The following is a 17,371-nucleotide window of genomic DNA, read 5'->3' as shown; positions in this document are numbered from 1 at the left end:
TACTTCCATGGCCTGATACAAATTAATATTTTTCTTGGAAGCTTTGGATGTAGGGTCCCTGAGGTTGCTATCCTCTTCTGAGGGTGTACCTCAAACTTCCTTGTCACTAAAGAAACTTTCTATTATTCTCAACTTTCTTTGCTTGCTCATCTTGCCATTTTTTACTCAACTTTTAACTCCCTCTTACAGTGAGGCCCTACTTCCAACCTACACTGTCCCAAATTTCAGAGAGTCCCAGGTGTTTTGGTTTGAGGGAAGGCAGGTTTTTCTCTTACCTGGCCTGTTCTCTGGTCTGAAGATAACCTCAAGCCAACTTGCTAGTTAACCAGCCAGCCAAGAACTGATGAATTCTAAATGCAGATTGAAATGTAATTTTTAAATTTTTCTCCATTTTTTACTGTTTTCTTTTACAACATGACTAATATGGAAATATACTTTATGTGACTTCAGATAATTGATATCAAATTGCTTGCCTTCTCAAGAAGGATGGATGGGTGAGAAAGAGGTAGAGAATTTGGAACTCAAAATATTTTTTTCAATAAATGTTAAAAATGTAATTGAGAAATATTTAATGAAATAAGTTAAAATTTATTTTTAAAAAGTTGTACAAAAGTGCTCTAAATCACTAATAATTAGAGAAATGCACATTCAGACAACACCATGGTACTACCTCATGCCCATCATATTAGCTAAGATGAAAGAGAAATGAAAAATGCTGGATGGGATGGGGAAAATAGGTACACTAAAGTACTATTGGTAGAGGTGTTAACTAGTTCAATAATTCTATAGAGCAATTTGGAACCATTCCAAAAGGGCTATAAAATTGTGTATACCCTTTTACCCAGCAATACTATTACTAGGGCTATTCCTCAAAGGGTTAAAAGCAAAGGGAAAAGGACTCATATGTATACAAATACTAATGCAGCTCTTTTTGTGGTGGCCAAGACTTTGAAGCTGTAAGCAGCTATCCATCAATTGAAAAATGGCTGAACAAATTATAGTATATAATTGTATGTAGGTGTGTGTGTATATATGTATATTGTAATATAGTATATAATTGTGATGGGATAATTGAGGTGGGTAAGAAATGAAAAGAATTTCATAAAAATCTTGGAAGACTAATAAGAACTGATACAAAGTGAAGCAAGCAGGACCAGGAGAAGAATCTATATAGTAATAGCAATATTATAATGATAATCAACTGTGAAAGACTTAGCAATTCTGATCAATACAATGATCCAAGACAATTCCAAAGGACTCACTATGAAAAATGTTATCCACCACCAGATAGAGAACTGAGAAACTCTTGAGTGCAGATTGAAGCATTTTTTTTCTTGCTTTTCTTCTTTTTTGCAACATGGCTAATGTGGACATATGTTTTGCATGATTTAATATTATATTTCTTGCCTTCTCAATAGGGGGAGGGAATGAAGAGAAAGAAAGAATTTTGAACTGAAAACAAACATTTAAATTTAAAGAGAAATAATATATACATATATTCATATATATTGCATAATTTAGAATTACTATATAATTATGATATTGATAATGAAAGTATTTTTAATGTTTTTCCATTCACATAAAAATGATTCATCAAATCCCTTCTTATTTTTATCTTCTCTTCTTTTGTCTTTGTTCTCTTCTTGACTAAGGAGTAATTATATGTATTATTCAGGTTTTATATAAGAAAATGTAGGAAAAAAGGTATACTAGATATTGGGGGTAAAAATATACCATTCAAGTAACTTATACTATTTAGAGCCTGAACCAACATTCCAAAGAATAATTATTGTTATTTGGCTTATATAGTAAAGAGCAAGAAGAAATAGCTGAGAGTCATCAGAAAATTGTACTGTTAGTCAATATGAAAATGAAAGAAAAAGCTGAAAATGATGTTTCCACAAAAGAGATATATGAAAAGAAAAGACTTGAAGAAGAAAAAATTGTCCACTATCAAAAGCTATTGAAGGCAATAAATGATGAATTGGATGCAGAAAGGGAAGCATTTAGGAAGAATAAAGAAAACTTAGATAAATTGGTAAATATGATGATTAATATGTTATGGGATTAAGAATTAGAAGGAACCTTAGAGATAACCGTGATTAGTATGGTGGATCAGCTAATTGAACTCATGCTTAAATTACAAGACAACAGATAAAAGTCTGATAAGACCTTATTGAAGGACACACAGTGTCAGGTGGAAATTACCAGGCCCATGATTAATTCTTGATACCCCTGAAATGTCAGGCCCATTGTATAATACTGGCACACTTCAGTAAATTCCTGGAAAGGTGTAGGGGATAATGCACTAAATATCTATGAAACATTCATGTAGCTTCAGCCTTGTGTGAAGTCCCTGAAGTTACAGAGTCTACCCAGATTCCCCAAGAGATACCTGCAAAAGCAGATACTTGTAAATTGATTTCTATACCCTCTACTTAAAGCAACAACTTTTAAAGAAAAATGGGGCCCCTCATGGAGGAGGAAGGTAAGCTATGGTAGAAGTGAGGATATTGCTATGAAGTAAGAAAGCTCCCTCTCTACAATCAGCAAAACATTATTTAGCTCACTGATCTATTTGAGGAGTGATTTCCTTGCACAGAACTTGTCATTTTCCTGTCTGCACTTGCCTTGTGGCACTACTGGGACTTGGTAAATTTATTCAATCTGTAATTCTTTCTCCACTAACATCCTAATGTTGGGGAGACTAGTGAATGACTTCATATGTATAATCAATGTCTTTACCTTTTTGAAATGTCATACTCTTTTTAAACCTTACTTATTTGCTATTTGAAATTTTATAATGAGTTTTGTCTCAAGATAAAGATAAGCTGACTTTTATTATATTCTGAATGAGTTTTGCTATAGAGAAATGGATAAGAATGGAAAGCATAGTGATGACCAAATATTTTTTTTCAGAGACTCAATGACTAGAGAACGAAAAAATATTTCTTACCTTGTCTGGGGGATCTGGGCTTGTTGAATTCCATGAATATTTGGCCTAACTAGCTACTAAAAATATCAGAAGGACAAAAAGTGAACTCACAAGACCAATTACTCTGGACTTTATTGAGAAAAACTGTAATCCTACCTTAAGGCCTCTATTGACACAAAGTGGAATTTCAAGTTTTATATATAAATTAAACAAATAAAATGGGGAAACCATCTAGTGAGAGCCTAGTCCTTAGGAACATGAACAGCATGCTCAGTTTGATACAATCCTCGAGTGTGAGCCTGTTTCTGAAAATTCATTATGATGTTGAATGGAGGGCCCCTACTCTCTATTTCAGAGCATGGACATCTAGATATTCTAAAACTTTCTATTCTACTTACTATGTATTGAAGAAAAGGCCATTTGGTCAGCTGCTAAGCCAGAATTAAGTTTATATATAAAAAGCCCTATTGGCCAGATCATTCTCTTTGTACTGATTTAGTCTGATTTACAATTCAGTGGCATTGCCCCCCCCCAGAATATTTCTCTGAATAATAGATATTTAATAAATAATAGTTGACTGAGTCATAAAAAATACTGAAGAAATTAAGACCTAAAAAACCCAGAATTGGCCAAATGGAAAAAGAGGTACAAAAATTCACTGATGAAAATAACTCTTTAAAAAACAGAATTGACCAATGGAAAAAGAAAAACAAAATGTCACTAAAGAAAATAATTCCTTAAAAATTAGAATTGGGCAAGTAGAAGCTAATAACTCCATGAGACAATTAAGAAACAATAAAACAAAATCAAAAGTATGGAAAAAATTGAAGAAAATATGAAATAGCTCATAGGAAAAACAACTAACCTGGAAAATAGATAATTGAAGAATCATTGGACTACCTGAAAATCATAATAAAAGAAAAAGCCTAGACATCATATATCAAGAAATTATCAAAGAATGCAGCCTGATATCTTAGATCCATAGGGTAAAATAGAAATTGAAAGAATCCACTCGTATGATCTTCTGAAAGAGATCTTAAAACAAAAATTTCCAGGAATATTATAGCCCAATCTCAGAGCTCCCAAGTCAAAGAGAAAATACTAGAAGCACCTAAAAAGAAGAAATTCAAATATCATGAAGCCACAGTCAGGAGATTTAGCAACTTCCATGTTAAAGAAGAGGAAAGCTTGGAATATGATATGTTGGAAGGCAAAGAAGCTAGGATTAAAACCAAAAATAACCTACCCCGCAAAACTGAGTATAAGCCTTCAAGGGAAAATGGATATTTAATGAAATAGAAGTTTTTTGAGCATTCCTGATAAAAAAAACCAAAAATTAAATGGAAAATGTGACATTCAAACATAAGACTCAAGAGAAGTATAAAAACGTAAACATGAAAGGGTAATCACAAGGGGCTCAATAAAATTAAACTATGTATAAATTATAAGGAAAATGGCACATGTAACTCCTAATAATTTTATCATTATTAGGGCAGTTAAAAGGAGTTAATATAGGGGGCAGCTAAGTGGTGCAGTGGATAAAGCACTGGCCTTGGATTCAGGAGGAGCTGAGTTCAAATCCAGCCTCAGACACTTGACACTTACTAGCTGTGTGACCCTGAGCAAGCCATTTAACTCTCATTGTCCTGTCCAAAAAAAAAAGGAGTTAACGTTGACAGAGGGCATGGAAGTAAGTTGATTATGTTGGCATCATCTTCAAAACAAAATAAAGGGTTGAGAAAAATATTTGCACTAAGAGAAGGAGGAAAGGAGAGGTAGAATAGGAAATTTTTTTCTTAGATAAAAGAGGCATACAAGGAAAAGGGGGATAATGAGTGGGGTGAGCAATGCTTGAACCTTACTCTCATCACAATTGGTTCAAAGAGGAAAATTATAAATACACACACATACATACATACATACATACCTACACCATACGCACAATTGTGTATAGAAATGTACCTTCCCTAATAGAGAAATAGGATGAGAGGGGAAGAAAAGAAAAGGGGGAAATGATAAAAGGGAGGATAGATTAGGGGACACTGGTTAGAATCAAAATAGATTTTCAAGGAGGGGCAAGACAAAAAAGAGAAAGGAAAAAGAAACAGAAAATGGAATGGAGGGAAATTGTTGTTTATTAGTTTTCCAGTCATATCCAACTTTAAATGACCCTATTTGGGTTTTCTTGGCAGGTGGAGAGATTGACCATTTTCTTCCCCAACTCATTTTATAGATGGTGGAACTGAGGCAAACAGAGTTAAGTGACTTTCCCAAAGGGGTCACACAGCCAGTAAATGTCTGAGGGTGAATTTGAACTCATGAAGATGAGTCTTCCTGATTCCAAGTACAGGGCTTTATCCACTATGCCATCTAGCTGCCTTATAGCAGGGAAATACACAGCAATTTTAATTGCAAATATAAATGGGGTGAGTTCACCCCTAAAATGAAAGCAGATAGCAGGATGAAATCAGGATCCAACAATATGTTCTTTACAAGAGACACAACTGAAACAGGGGAAAAAACCACACTGAGCTAAAATAAAGGCCAGGAAAAGAATCTAATATGCTTTGACTGAATTAAAAAAAAAAAAAAAGGCTGGGATAGTAATCATTATCTTATGCAAAGCAAAAATAAAAATAGACCTAATTAAAAGAGATAATCAGGGAATCTGCAATATGCTAAAAGCTTCCATGACAATGAAATAACATAAAAATATTTATAGTAAGATTCTCTCATAAAAGCCTTATTCTTCAAATATATATTGAGTATAGGACAGTCGATTTTTTCAAAATAGGAGCCATTCCCTAAGTGATAAATGGTCAAAGGACATAAACAGGCAGTTTTCAGAAGAAGAAATCAAAGTTATCTCTAATCATATGGGGAAAAAAGCTCTCAATCATTATTGATTAAAGAAATACAAATTAAAACAACTCTGAGGTACCACCTCATGCCTATCAGAATTGACAAATGCTGGAGGAGATGAGGAAAAATATGTACACTAATGAATTGCTGGTGGAGTAGTTACCTGGTCCAACCATTCTGAAGAAAAATTTGGGACTATGCCCAAAGTAGTATCAAACCCTGTGACCCAGCAATACCATTACTAGTTCTATATCCCAAAGAGTTCAAAGAAAAAGGAAAAGGATCTATATTTACAAAAAAAAAATCCCCAAAACAAAACTATGACAATGTTTTTTGTACTGACAAAGAATTGGAAAGTGAGGGGATGCTCATCAATTGAAGAATGGCTGAACAAATTTTGACATGATTTTGATTGAGTATTATTGTGTTACAAGAAATTATAAGGTGGGATGGTTTCAGAAAAACATGGCAAAACCCATATGAACTGAGGCAATGTGAAGTGAGAAGAATGAAATCACTATACTATAACTAACAGCATTGTTGTAATGATGATCAACTGTGAAAGACTTAGCTACTCTGATAAATACAATGATATGAGAAAATTCCTAACGACTATGCACCTCCAGAGAAAGAACTGCTGAACCCTGAACACAGATTGAAGCATACTTTTAAAAACTTTCTTTATTTTATTGTTTTATTTTGTTTGTGTTTTCTTTTGCAACAAGGATAATATTAAAATAACTTTTACATGACTTCACAGGCATAATTGATAACAAAGTGCCTACCTTCTCAAGGAGTGGGGAAGGAGCAAGTTTGGATCAAAATTTTACAAAATGATTATTTTTAAAAATTTTAGATATAATTGGAGAAAAGTGTAAAAAAAATGAAATGTAATTGGGAAATGGGGCAGCTAGGCACCTCAGTGGATAAAGTGCTGGGCCTGGAGTCAGGAAGCTAAATCTTATTGAGTTCAAATATGGCTTCTGCCACTGCCTAGCTGTGTGACCTTAGACAAGTTACTTAACTCTGTTTGCTCAGTTTCATCATCTGTAAATTGATCCTGAGAAGGAACTGAAATGACTAAACAAACAGCAATAATTGGGAGATATTTAATGAAACAAATAAAAATAATTTTTAAAAATAAATGTGGGGGGGCAGCTAGGTGGTGCAGTGGATAGAGCACAAGCCCTGGATTCAGGGGTACCTGAGTTCAAATCTGACCTCAGACACTTGACACTTACTAGCTGTGTGACCCTGGGCAGGTCACTTAACCCTCATTGCCCCACAAAAGAAATGTAATATTAGTCTAATCAATCAACATTGTTTTAACCAACTAATTAAAAAAAAAGAACATTCCCCAAAATCCTAAAATAAAATTTTTATCCTGGACAGAGAGATATTTTCTTCACAACATTTGAAAAGTTGAATTTTGTTTCTCAAGTTTTTTTCCTCTATTAACATGTTTTTCCTCAAATCCTACTTAATAAAAATAGTGATTTTATCTAAAGAAAATTTATAGGCAAATACAAAAATATTTTATTTAACAATAGATTATAGCTTGTCTTTGATAAGTTCACCATGTTTGTCAATATAGATTGCTGAACTAAAAAAACAAAAAGATGAGGAAATTAAGAGGAGCCTTAAAAAGAAGAAAGAATTGTCCAAAATGATGGCTCAAATAGCAGACATAAAGGAAGAATTCATGCGCCGAACAGGGGTAAGAATAAAATAGCTTATTGATATATTGAACATTTTAGATATTTTTGAGTTCATTAGCATTTGTTAACAGGTTTGAAAAGTTAAATTTAGATCCATATAATTCTTGAGTGGATTGATGTCTTAATATTTTTTATGATATACATAAAATTTTAACATGTATTCATGTCTTTATATATCATCATATGTTGGATGCATGAGGTACATGAGAAACCCTAAAAACAAATTATTTATGATGAGAATAAGACTGGAGAAAAACACTATAGGATATATTTTGGAATTCATACAAAATTATCTAAATTCTTTGAAGGTAGGTCACATTTTATTGAGATTGCTTTACTTTAAAATTACATAGTGGGGCAGCTACGTGGCACAGTGGATGGAGCACCGGCCCTGGATTCAGGAGTACCTGAGTTCAAATCCAGCCTCAGACACTTAGCACTTACTGGCTGTGTGACCCTGGGCAAGTCACTTAACCCCAATTGCCTCACACACACAAAAAAATTTTTTTAATTACATAGTACTCACAGACTTTCACTTCTATTCAGTGATGTTTAATTGATTCAGAACAACCATTCAGAATTTGTGAAAAAACAGTTGAAGAGAAACAAGGCTGAAGTTTACTTTGCATTATCTGAGAAAAAGGAATTCACTTCGTAAAACAGTAAATGGGAAATGTTTATTTACCTAAATTCTCAAACACTTCAGAATTCTACAGGCTTAGTAAGCACTTTAAAATACCTTATTTCATTTGAGCCTCACAATAATCCTATGAGATATGCTCATTCCCATTTTACAGATGAGGAAACTCAGGTTCAGAGAGATTCATTGACTTGCTCATGGTCAGACAGCTAGTAGACATTAGAGGTAGGACTCAAATACAGGTGTTTATGACTCCTGAGTAACTAAAAGTGTGGTGGCACCCTTTACAGTAATAGGAAAGTTCAGAATAGGAATAGTTTTGGGGGAAAGATAATAAATTTTGTTTGTGGTATGTTGAGATGGAGATGATTATGTGGCAACCAGTTTGAAATGTTCAATAGACAGGTGTGATATAAACTTCAAGGGAAGACAAGTTGTTGAGTTATAACAGCAAAATGAGAGGTTTTTTTTGTTTTTGTTTTTGTTTTATTTTTAGTGAGGCAATTGGGGTTAAGTGACTTGCCCAGGGTCACACAGCTAGTAAGTGTTAAGTGTCTGAGGCCAGATTTGAACTCAGGTACTCCTGACTCCAGGGCCGGTGCTCTATCCACTGTGCCATCTAGCTGCCCCAAAATGAGAGTTTTGATGTGGTAGTGAGAATGAGTAGGCTTGCCTCTTTTTCTAGGACATTTGAAGTGGGGAGAAGAAAAAAAGGAATGGTCAGTAATGGAAAGGGCTGTTTCTTACGTGGAATCCTTAGGAGAAATCCAGGTTTCAGTTCATGCAAAGAGGTGAAAGAAATATAAAGGAATACAATTAAGGGTGAAAAATACTTTTCTTCAGGGGGCAGCTAGGTGGCACAGTGAATAAAGCATTGGCCCTGGATCCAGGAGGACCTGAGTTCAAATTCGGCCTCAGACATTTGACACTTGCTAGCTGTGTGAGCCTGGGTAAGTCACTCAACCCTCATTGCCCTGCAAAAAAAAAAAAAAAAAGAAAGAAAAGAAAAGAAAAGAAAAAAGGAAAAAAAAAAGAAAAATACTGTTCTTCAATAATAGAAATGAGAGTCTTAATGGAATGATGAAATTGGTGACCAAAGGCAGATAGCAGTTTTGGGAGAAGATGGAATGAACTGGAGTGAATATAGGTATGAGAGTAGGGGTAGAGATTCAGTAATACAAAGATGATTCTAGGAAATGGAAATATGTGTCTCAATGGCATGAATCAGGGAATTAGAAAGTTGAAAAATTATGTACAGGGGAAGGAATATATGGCACTGACAGATATGGCTAGTTCAAATGCTTTTAAGGTCAAGTAGCTCTAAGGTTACATGTAGAATTTTAATTGTATGGTAGCAATTTCTACAATTTAATCCCTTTGATTTCTTGGTTCCATGGGGTAGGGTAGGATGGGATCAAATAGAAACAGAACCTATTCCCCAAACCCATAAGCTCAAATAATGTTGGAGATTCAAACTAGAATTCACAAGTCACAACTAAGCTTGAGTTGTTTTCTATTTCTTCAAAGTCTAGGGGCAGCTAGATGGCGCAGTGGTTAAGCACCGGCCCTGGATTCAGGAGTACCTGAGTTCAAATCCGGCCTCAGACACTTGACACTTACTGGCTGTGTGACCGTGGGCAAGTCACTTTACCCCCGTTGCCTGCAAAAATAAATAAATAAATAAATAAATAAATGAATAAATGAATGAATAAATAAATAAATAAATAAATAAATAAATAAATGTTCAAAGTCTACTAGGTAAGACTTTCAAAGTGATAAACATTGTGCCAATGGAGTGAATGAGTGCATAACAAACCTTTTCACTCTTTCAAACCAACTTCCAAATGATATTGTAGCCAGATTTGAATCTTAATTCCAAAGGATCCAAGTTTAAAAAAATAAAACAATTTGATCATACTCCTCATTTTTTAATATTAATGGAAGTCACTTGGGGCTCATTGTAAACAACAGTTTCTCCCAGTGTTCTTGGAGCAGAATTCTTTGTGCTTGTTTGAAATAAGGAGCACTGTAAGAAGGGTCACTATTCCCTCAGTACCATTCAAAGAGCATCTCCCTACAAAGTATTCTCTGTAATCAGAACAATGAGGAGAATTTCCCCTGCCCATTCAGTGCAACTGAGTCATGAAAATAAATCCTAGAATTCTTGTTGGATATCAAGGCATTTCATTTTTAATAGGCAATCACTGAACAGGTTGAGGAACAGGTAGAGCTAGAAGATGGAATGAAAAGCTTGCAAGAACAGTTTGAAGAGGACTTGAAACAGCCAGAGCAATTGATGAATAAAAGGTATCATATTGTCTTTTGGTTCATGTAGATGGTCACGTTTCTTTGAATAAATTGAATTTTGTAAGCCTGAATACATATCACATGTCATAATCAATGTTATAGACAAAATTAATATCAGTCCTGTATCATTTTATTGATCCTATTTACAAATGATTTTGTCCTGTAACTGCTTTTGTCCTGCAAGTGCTTGTCATGCTTCTTTGTCTCTGAACTTAGTTCAGAGTTCAGCCAGCCTGTAATGGGTTGACCTCACTTTTTTTTTCTTGATGTTTCAAATTTCAACTTGTCCCTGGAAAATATATTATTGTAACTTGTTCCCTACTTTTTCTCTCTGTCTCTCTCTCTGTCTCTTTCTCTCTGTCTCTCTCTCTCTCTTTCTCTCTCTCTCTTTCTTTTTCTCTCTTTCTTTCTTTCTCTCTCTCTCAAGCAATTAAAACCCTGTTGCAAGAGAGGCAAACACCATAGTAGAAGGCCTATGTCTTATCTCAGCTGAGTCCCAAGGACTTTGATGTATACATGAAACAAACATTTTCCCCAGACCCATAGCAATTTCTTTTTGTTAATATAATTGCTCCCTCTATCTTTGAAGCAGACCAGTGTTTCTGACAAATCTCAGCAAAGTTGTTATTTTGGGCACTAGGATTCCTTCACTTTCTTGCAGTATTCTTTAGAGTCAGCTATGGCGATATCTTCTATAAGCATAGGCTTATAAAATTTAGCCTTTGGAACAATCTTAGCCCCCAAAGTGTCTGCTCCAGCATTCTTGAGATTATGCGTTGTATGCATAAAGAGGACTATCAGCATAGTGTCACAGTATAAGTATTTCTTTCATGTTCTTAGAAGAATAAGACATCTTTTTGTAAATAGTATTTTTTCCAATATCTTGTAAAAATAATTTTGAACATTGATTTTTTATAAGATTTTGAGTTTCAAATTTTTTTCTCCCTCCTTTCCATCTCCCTTCCCCAAGACAACAAGAAATCTGATATAAGTTATATGTGTACAATCATATTAAACATATTTCCTTATTAGTCATGTTGTAAAAGAGGAAACAAAACAAAAGGGAAAGGCCCCAAAAAACCCAAGTGAAAATAATGTGCTTTGATCTGAAACTCCATATTTCTTTCTCTGGATGTGGATGTCACTTTCCCTTTTGGAATTGTCTTAGATCATTATATTGCTTAGAAGAGTTAGGTCAATTATAGTTTATCACCTCATAATGTTACTGTTACTGTGTACAATGTTCTCCTAGTTCTGCTCACTTCACTCAGCATCAGTTCATGTAAGTCTTTCCTGGTTTTTCTGAAATCTGCCTGTTCATCATTTCTTTTTTTTATTGAATAGAATTTTATTTTCCAAAATATATGTAAAAACAAATTTTAACATCAATTTTTTAAAAAATTGTGTTCCAACTTCTCTTCCTCCTCCATTCCCATAATTTCTTATAGCACAATAGTATTCCGTTATATTCATATACCATAACTTGTTTAGCTAGTCCTCAATTGATGGGCATTCTCTCAGTCTCCAATTCTTTGCCACCACAAAAAGAGCTGCTACAAATGTTTTTGTACATATAGGTCCTTTTCCCTTTTTTATAATCTCCTTGGAATATAGCCCTAGTAGAGTGGTATTGCTATATCAAAGGGTATATAGAGTTTGATTGGCCTTTAGGCATAGTTCCAAATTGCTCTTCAGAAGGGTTGGATCAGTTCACAACTCCACCAACAATGCACTAATGTCCCAGTTATCCTATATCTTCTCCAATATTGAAGAACAGGACATCTTTACTGGACCCCACTAGGCCATGTGGGGACCAGAGGGAATCAGGGAGAAGGAGCTAATGGGGCTACCACATGTTGGTCTTTGGCCTAGAATAAGAGTTGCTCACAGGCTAGCCAATCCACTGGCTCCTCCCTAAGTTACAATATTCTAAGGCCCTAGGTACCGTGATAATATACCAACTTGGGGACTCGGTTCACCCCCACAAATGGAGGAAATTCAATATCATATTTTAGCGTAAGAAAATAAAAATTGCTCCCCCGTCAACACCATACAACAACAAAACATCTCCTGCTCTCAAGAAACCAACAATCTAATGGGGAGACAATATACAAAACACCCCCCAAAACAAAAAAAAAACCCACCTGTGTACAAACAAGATAGACAGTATAAATGGAAAACAATCTCACAGGAAGGGCACTATAGATAAAGAAGACCAGGAAAGAATTTTTGCAAAGGGTTAGCCTTTGGCTACAACTTGAAGGAAGCCAGAAAAGCTAGGAGGTAGAAATGAGGAAGGGAGAGGATTCCATACATGGCATATGGGGGGGAGGGGAACTAAAAATTTGTGGAGGGACAGGTAGGTGGCACAGTGGATGGAGCACCAGCCCTGGATTCAGGAGCACCTAAGTTCAAATCTGGCCTCAGACACTTGACACTTACTAGCTGTGTAACCCTGGGCAAGTCACTTAACCCCAATTGCCTCACCAAAAAAAAAAAAGAAAAAGAAAAAGAAAAAAAAAGAAAAATTTATGGAGTCAGAAGATGGAGTTTCTTGTGTGAAGAAGGACAAAGAGCCCAGTTTCACTGGATCACAAAGTATGTGGAAGGGAGTAAGAAGACTGGAAAGGTAGGAAGGGGCTAAGTTATGAAGGGTTTTATAAAACAAAGGGGATTTTATATTTAATCCTGAAATTGATGGAGAGCCACTGGAGTTTATTAAATAGGGGGATGACATGGTCAGACGTGTACTTTAGGATGATCACTTTGGCAGCTGAGTGGAGGATGCATTGGATCGGGAGACACTTGAGGCAGGAGGATCAACCAGAAGTGTGTTGCAGTGTTCCAAGGCAAGAGAGGATGAAGCTTTGTCCCAGTGTGGTCACAGGTTCAGGAGAGACAGAGGCATAACAGAATGTAACATAATAATACAAAGGTAGAATTAACAAGCTTTGGCAACTGATTGGATATGAGGGTGGAAGAGGTGAGAGAAAATGAAAAGTTGAGGATGATATCTAGTTTGTGAGCCTGGTTGACTAGGATAATTATTTTGCACTTGATAATAACAGAAAAGTTAGAAAAAGGGGAGAATTTGAGAGGAAACAGAATTAGTTAATTTCTGCACATATTGTACTTCATTTATCTATGGAACATCCGTTTTAAGATGTCTAGTAGGCAGTTGGGGAGGAGAGCCTGGGAATCAGAAGAGAGGCTAGAGATGGATAAGTAGATCCATCAACAACATAGAGATGATCATTGAATTCATGGTTCTGATGAAATCAATGAAAGCTAGACAAGGTCACGAAATATAAAATCAATATACTACAACTAATGAGTAGTACTTAGCATTACTAATAAGTACAACAGAATTCACCTTCCATCTAGGCAGATATACTTGTACTGACTGCTTTGGAGAAGATTATGAAAAGATGCCATCCAACTTCCTAAGAGACAATCCTATATCAAAACAAACCCTAGAATAACATTGACTTATAGTTTGAAGTCATTTAGACCAACTCTTACCCAAATCATGAATCCTATCTACAACATTCCTAACCACTAGTCGTCCAGCATCTGCTTGGAGACCTTGGAGATTCACAGTCCTTAAGGCAATCCAGTTAACTTTTGGACACTTCTCACTGTTAGAAGTTTTCCCTTATGTTAAAGTTTATGTTGAATTTATTATCTTGTAAATTTCATATACTATTCCTGAATCCACTCTCCAGGATCAAGAAAAACAAGTTTAATCTCTTTTCCATATGGTAACCCTCTAAACCAAAAGTTTAGAACCAAAGGTTCTTAACTTAGAGTCCCTAGACCTTTTAGGTGTCTATGAATGGATTTCAGGGTGTCTGAGAACTTGGAACGTCAAATATTTTAATAACTATATGTCAATATAATTGGCTACTTTGATAATCCTATGTGGTTGTTGGTTATTTTTTTGCATATAAAAACTTTAATCTGAGAAGGAGTACATAGGTTATATTAGACTTCCAAAAAGGCTCATGATGCAAAAAGTCTTAAAAATAATTTTTTCCCTAAAATTTGAAGACTGGTACAAGGCTTCCCCTGAATCTTTCCTTCTTCTGGCTAAGCATCTGTACTTTAAAAAAAAAAATTCCAGGAGGGGGCAGAGCCAAGATGGTGGATGAAAGGCTTGATTCTCCCTGTTCCCAACAAACCTGTCCACACGCTCCAAAAATAATGCCATAAAACAACTCCTATAGCTGTATAACCCACAAAAGAACAGAGTGAGACTACTTTACAGCAAAAGACAGCTTAATTAGGCGACTGGGATCACTTGCTCTTCAGGACTGAGAGAGGAGCACAGCATGTGGTACAGAATCAGCCCCAGGCAGGCCATACCTCCAGAGCCTTGGAATCTTCAGCTACTTCTTCTGAAGCTCAGCTCATGTACTGGTGAGAGGCTCCAGTGGTTGGGAGGAATGTCTGCAGTCTCTGCTGGAACTGGGTCAGGGCACCCAGGTTCTGAACCAGCAAGCATACTCAAGTGGCAGCCACCCAGTGCAGGAGGGGCACAGGCATGCCAAGCACCATAGAGAATCAGATTTCAATCAGACATCTGTTTCCAAGTCAAAGAGAAAGCCAGGCAGACTGAGAATGAGCCTAATCATGCCATGGGCAATGCTGTAGTTCAGGATGGTGCTTCCTGGAAACTGTGCTTCACATTAAGAAGGAGTTAAAAGCCAGGAAATAGGCAATCAAGATGAGTAGGCAGAGAAAACAGTGAACCATAGAAAGCTTCTTTGGAGAAAGGTAGACCAGAATATACCCTCAGAAGAAGATAATAACAAAGTTAAAGCTCTCCATCCAAAACTTTCAAGAAAAATATGAATTGTTCTCAGGCCATAGAAGTACTCAAAAAGGAGTCTGAAGACAAAGTAAGAGAGGTAGAGGGAAAAGTAAGAGAAGTAAAAGGAAAAAATGGAAAGAGAAATGAGAGTGATACAGGAAAGTCATGAGAAAAAAGTCAACAGCTTGAAAAGCCAAATGGAAAAGGAGATACAAAAGCTCTCTGAAAACAATAATTGCCTAAGAATTAGGATTGAACAAATGGAAGCTAGTGACTTTATGAGAAACCAAGACACAATAAAGCAAATCCAAATGAATAAAAAAAAAATAGAGGGCAATATGAACTATCTCCTTGGAAAAACAGCTGACCTAGAAAATAGATCCAGGAGAGATAATTTGAAAATCACTGGACTACCTGAAAACCATGACCAAAAAAAGAGCTTAGACATCACCTACCAAGAAATTGTGAGGGAAAATTGCTCTTATATTCTAGAAGCAGAAGGTAAAGTATAAATTTAAAGAATTCACCAATCATTTCCTGAAAGAGATCCGAAAAGGAAAACTTCCAAGAATATTTTAGCCAAATTCCAGAGCTCCCAGGTCAAGGAGAAAATATTGCAGGCAGCTAGAAAAAATGAATTCAAATATTGTGGAGCCACAGTAAGGATAACACAAGATCTAGCAGCTTCTACATTAAAGGACCTGAGAGCATAGACTATGATATTCCAGAGGGCAAAGGAACTGGGACTACAACCAAAAATCACTTCCTCAGCAAAACTGATTATACTCTTTCAGGGGAAAAAACGGGACTTCAATGAAAAAGAGGACTTTCAGGCATTCATGATGAAAAGGCCTCAACTGAATAGAAAATTTGACTTTCAAATACAAGACCCTGGAGAAGGTAAACAGGAAAAAGAAATCATGAGGGACATTAAAAGGTTAAACTGTTTACATTCCTATGTGGGAAGATAATACTTCTAACTCATAAGAACTTTCTAAGTATTAGGGCAGCTGAAAGGAATTTACCTAGACAGAAGGCACAGGTGTGAATTGAATGTGAAGGGATGATATCTGTAAAGCATTTATTTTTTGCTTATCCTTGTTTTTTGTGAGGCAGGCAGGGTGGAGTGGCATATGTCTGGGGCTGGATTTGGGCTCAGGGTCTCCTAGGTCCAGGGCTGGTGCTTTGTCTACTGTGTCACCTAGCTGACCCATGGTGACATCTTTAAAATAGTGTTAAGGCATAAGAGGAATGCACTGGAAGAAAGGGAAGGGGAGAGGTGGAAGGGGGTAAAGTAGCTCACATAAAAGAAAAAAATGTTTATGGAGTGGAGGGAAGGATGGGGAAGGATCAAGGGACTGAGTGAGTCTTACTTTCATCAGAATTGCTCAAAGAAGGAATAACATACACACTCAAGTGAGTATAGTAATATATTTTGCCCTGAGGGAAAGTGGGAGGGGAATGGGAAAAGGTGGAGGAGAGGCAAAGGAAGGGAGGGCAGATTGGGGGAGGGGGGAGTAAAAAGCAAAACACTTTTGAGGATGGATAGGGTGAAAGAAGATAGAAAATAGAGTAAATATCAAGGGGAGAAATAGGATGGAGGGTAATACAGTTAGCAATAGTAACTGTGAAAGAAATGATGAGCAGGATGCTATCAGAAGGACGTATGAAAAATGGAAACCATCAACAGAGGAAGAACTGATGGTATTTGAATACAGATTGAAGTATAATTTTATTTATTAGTTCCTCTTTCTAAAGCATTTTGTCTATTTTTTTCACAACTTGACGAATGTGAAGATGCTTGGCATAACTGCACATGTATGACATATTGAATTGCTTGATTGCAAAGGGAGGGATGAGGAGGGAGGGAGGAAGAAAATTTAGAATACAAAATTCTTTAAAAATCAATGTGACAAAATTGTTTTTTTTCCCTTTTCTACATGTAACTTGGGGAAAATTCTAAATAAAAAATTAAAATAGAAAAAAAAATCCAAATGAAGATTTTATGACATAGCTTCTAATCCTTTACCATACTATTTGCCCTTTTAAAGATAGTCTCCAGCTAGTCAATGTCCCTTCTAAAAGGGCACCTAGAA

The 17,371-nt window shown here is 35.8% G+C and overlaps 1 protein-coding gene across 1 annotated transcript in view; it reads left to right on the top strand.

The window, feature by feature from the left end:
- The first annotated feature begins 1,864 nt into the window (after positions 1–1,864).
- CCDC175 (coiled-coil domain containing 175) overlaps positions 1,865–17,371 on the top strand; it is an 82,144-nt gene continuing 66,637 nt past the window's right edge. The window contains exons 1-2 of the mRNA XM_043980628.1: positions 1,865–2,038; positions 10,353–10,462. Coding sequence (XP_043836563.1) covers positions 1,865–2,038; positions 10,353–10,462 — 284 coding nt within the window. The remainder of the gene's footprint in view (positions 2,039–10,352; positions 10,463–17,371) is intronic.

Source organism: Dromiciops gliroides, chromosome 2 (genome assembly GCF_019393635.1).
Source record: "Dromiciops gliroides isolate mDroGli1 chromosome 2, mDroGli1.pri, whole genome shotgun sequence".
NCBI lineage: Eukaryota > Metazoa > Chordata > Mammalia > Microbiotheria > Microbiotheriidae > Dromiciops > Dromiciops gliroides.
This window is presented reverse-complemented; position numbering and strand designations above follow the sequence as displayed.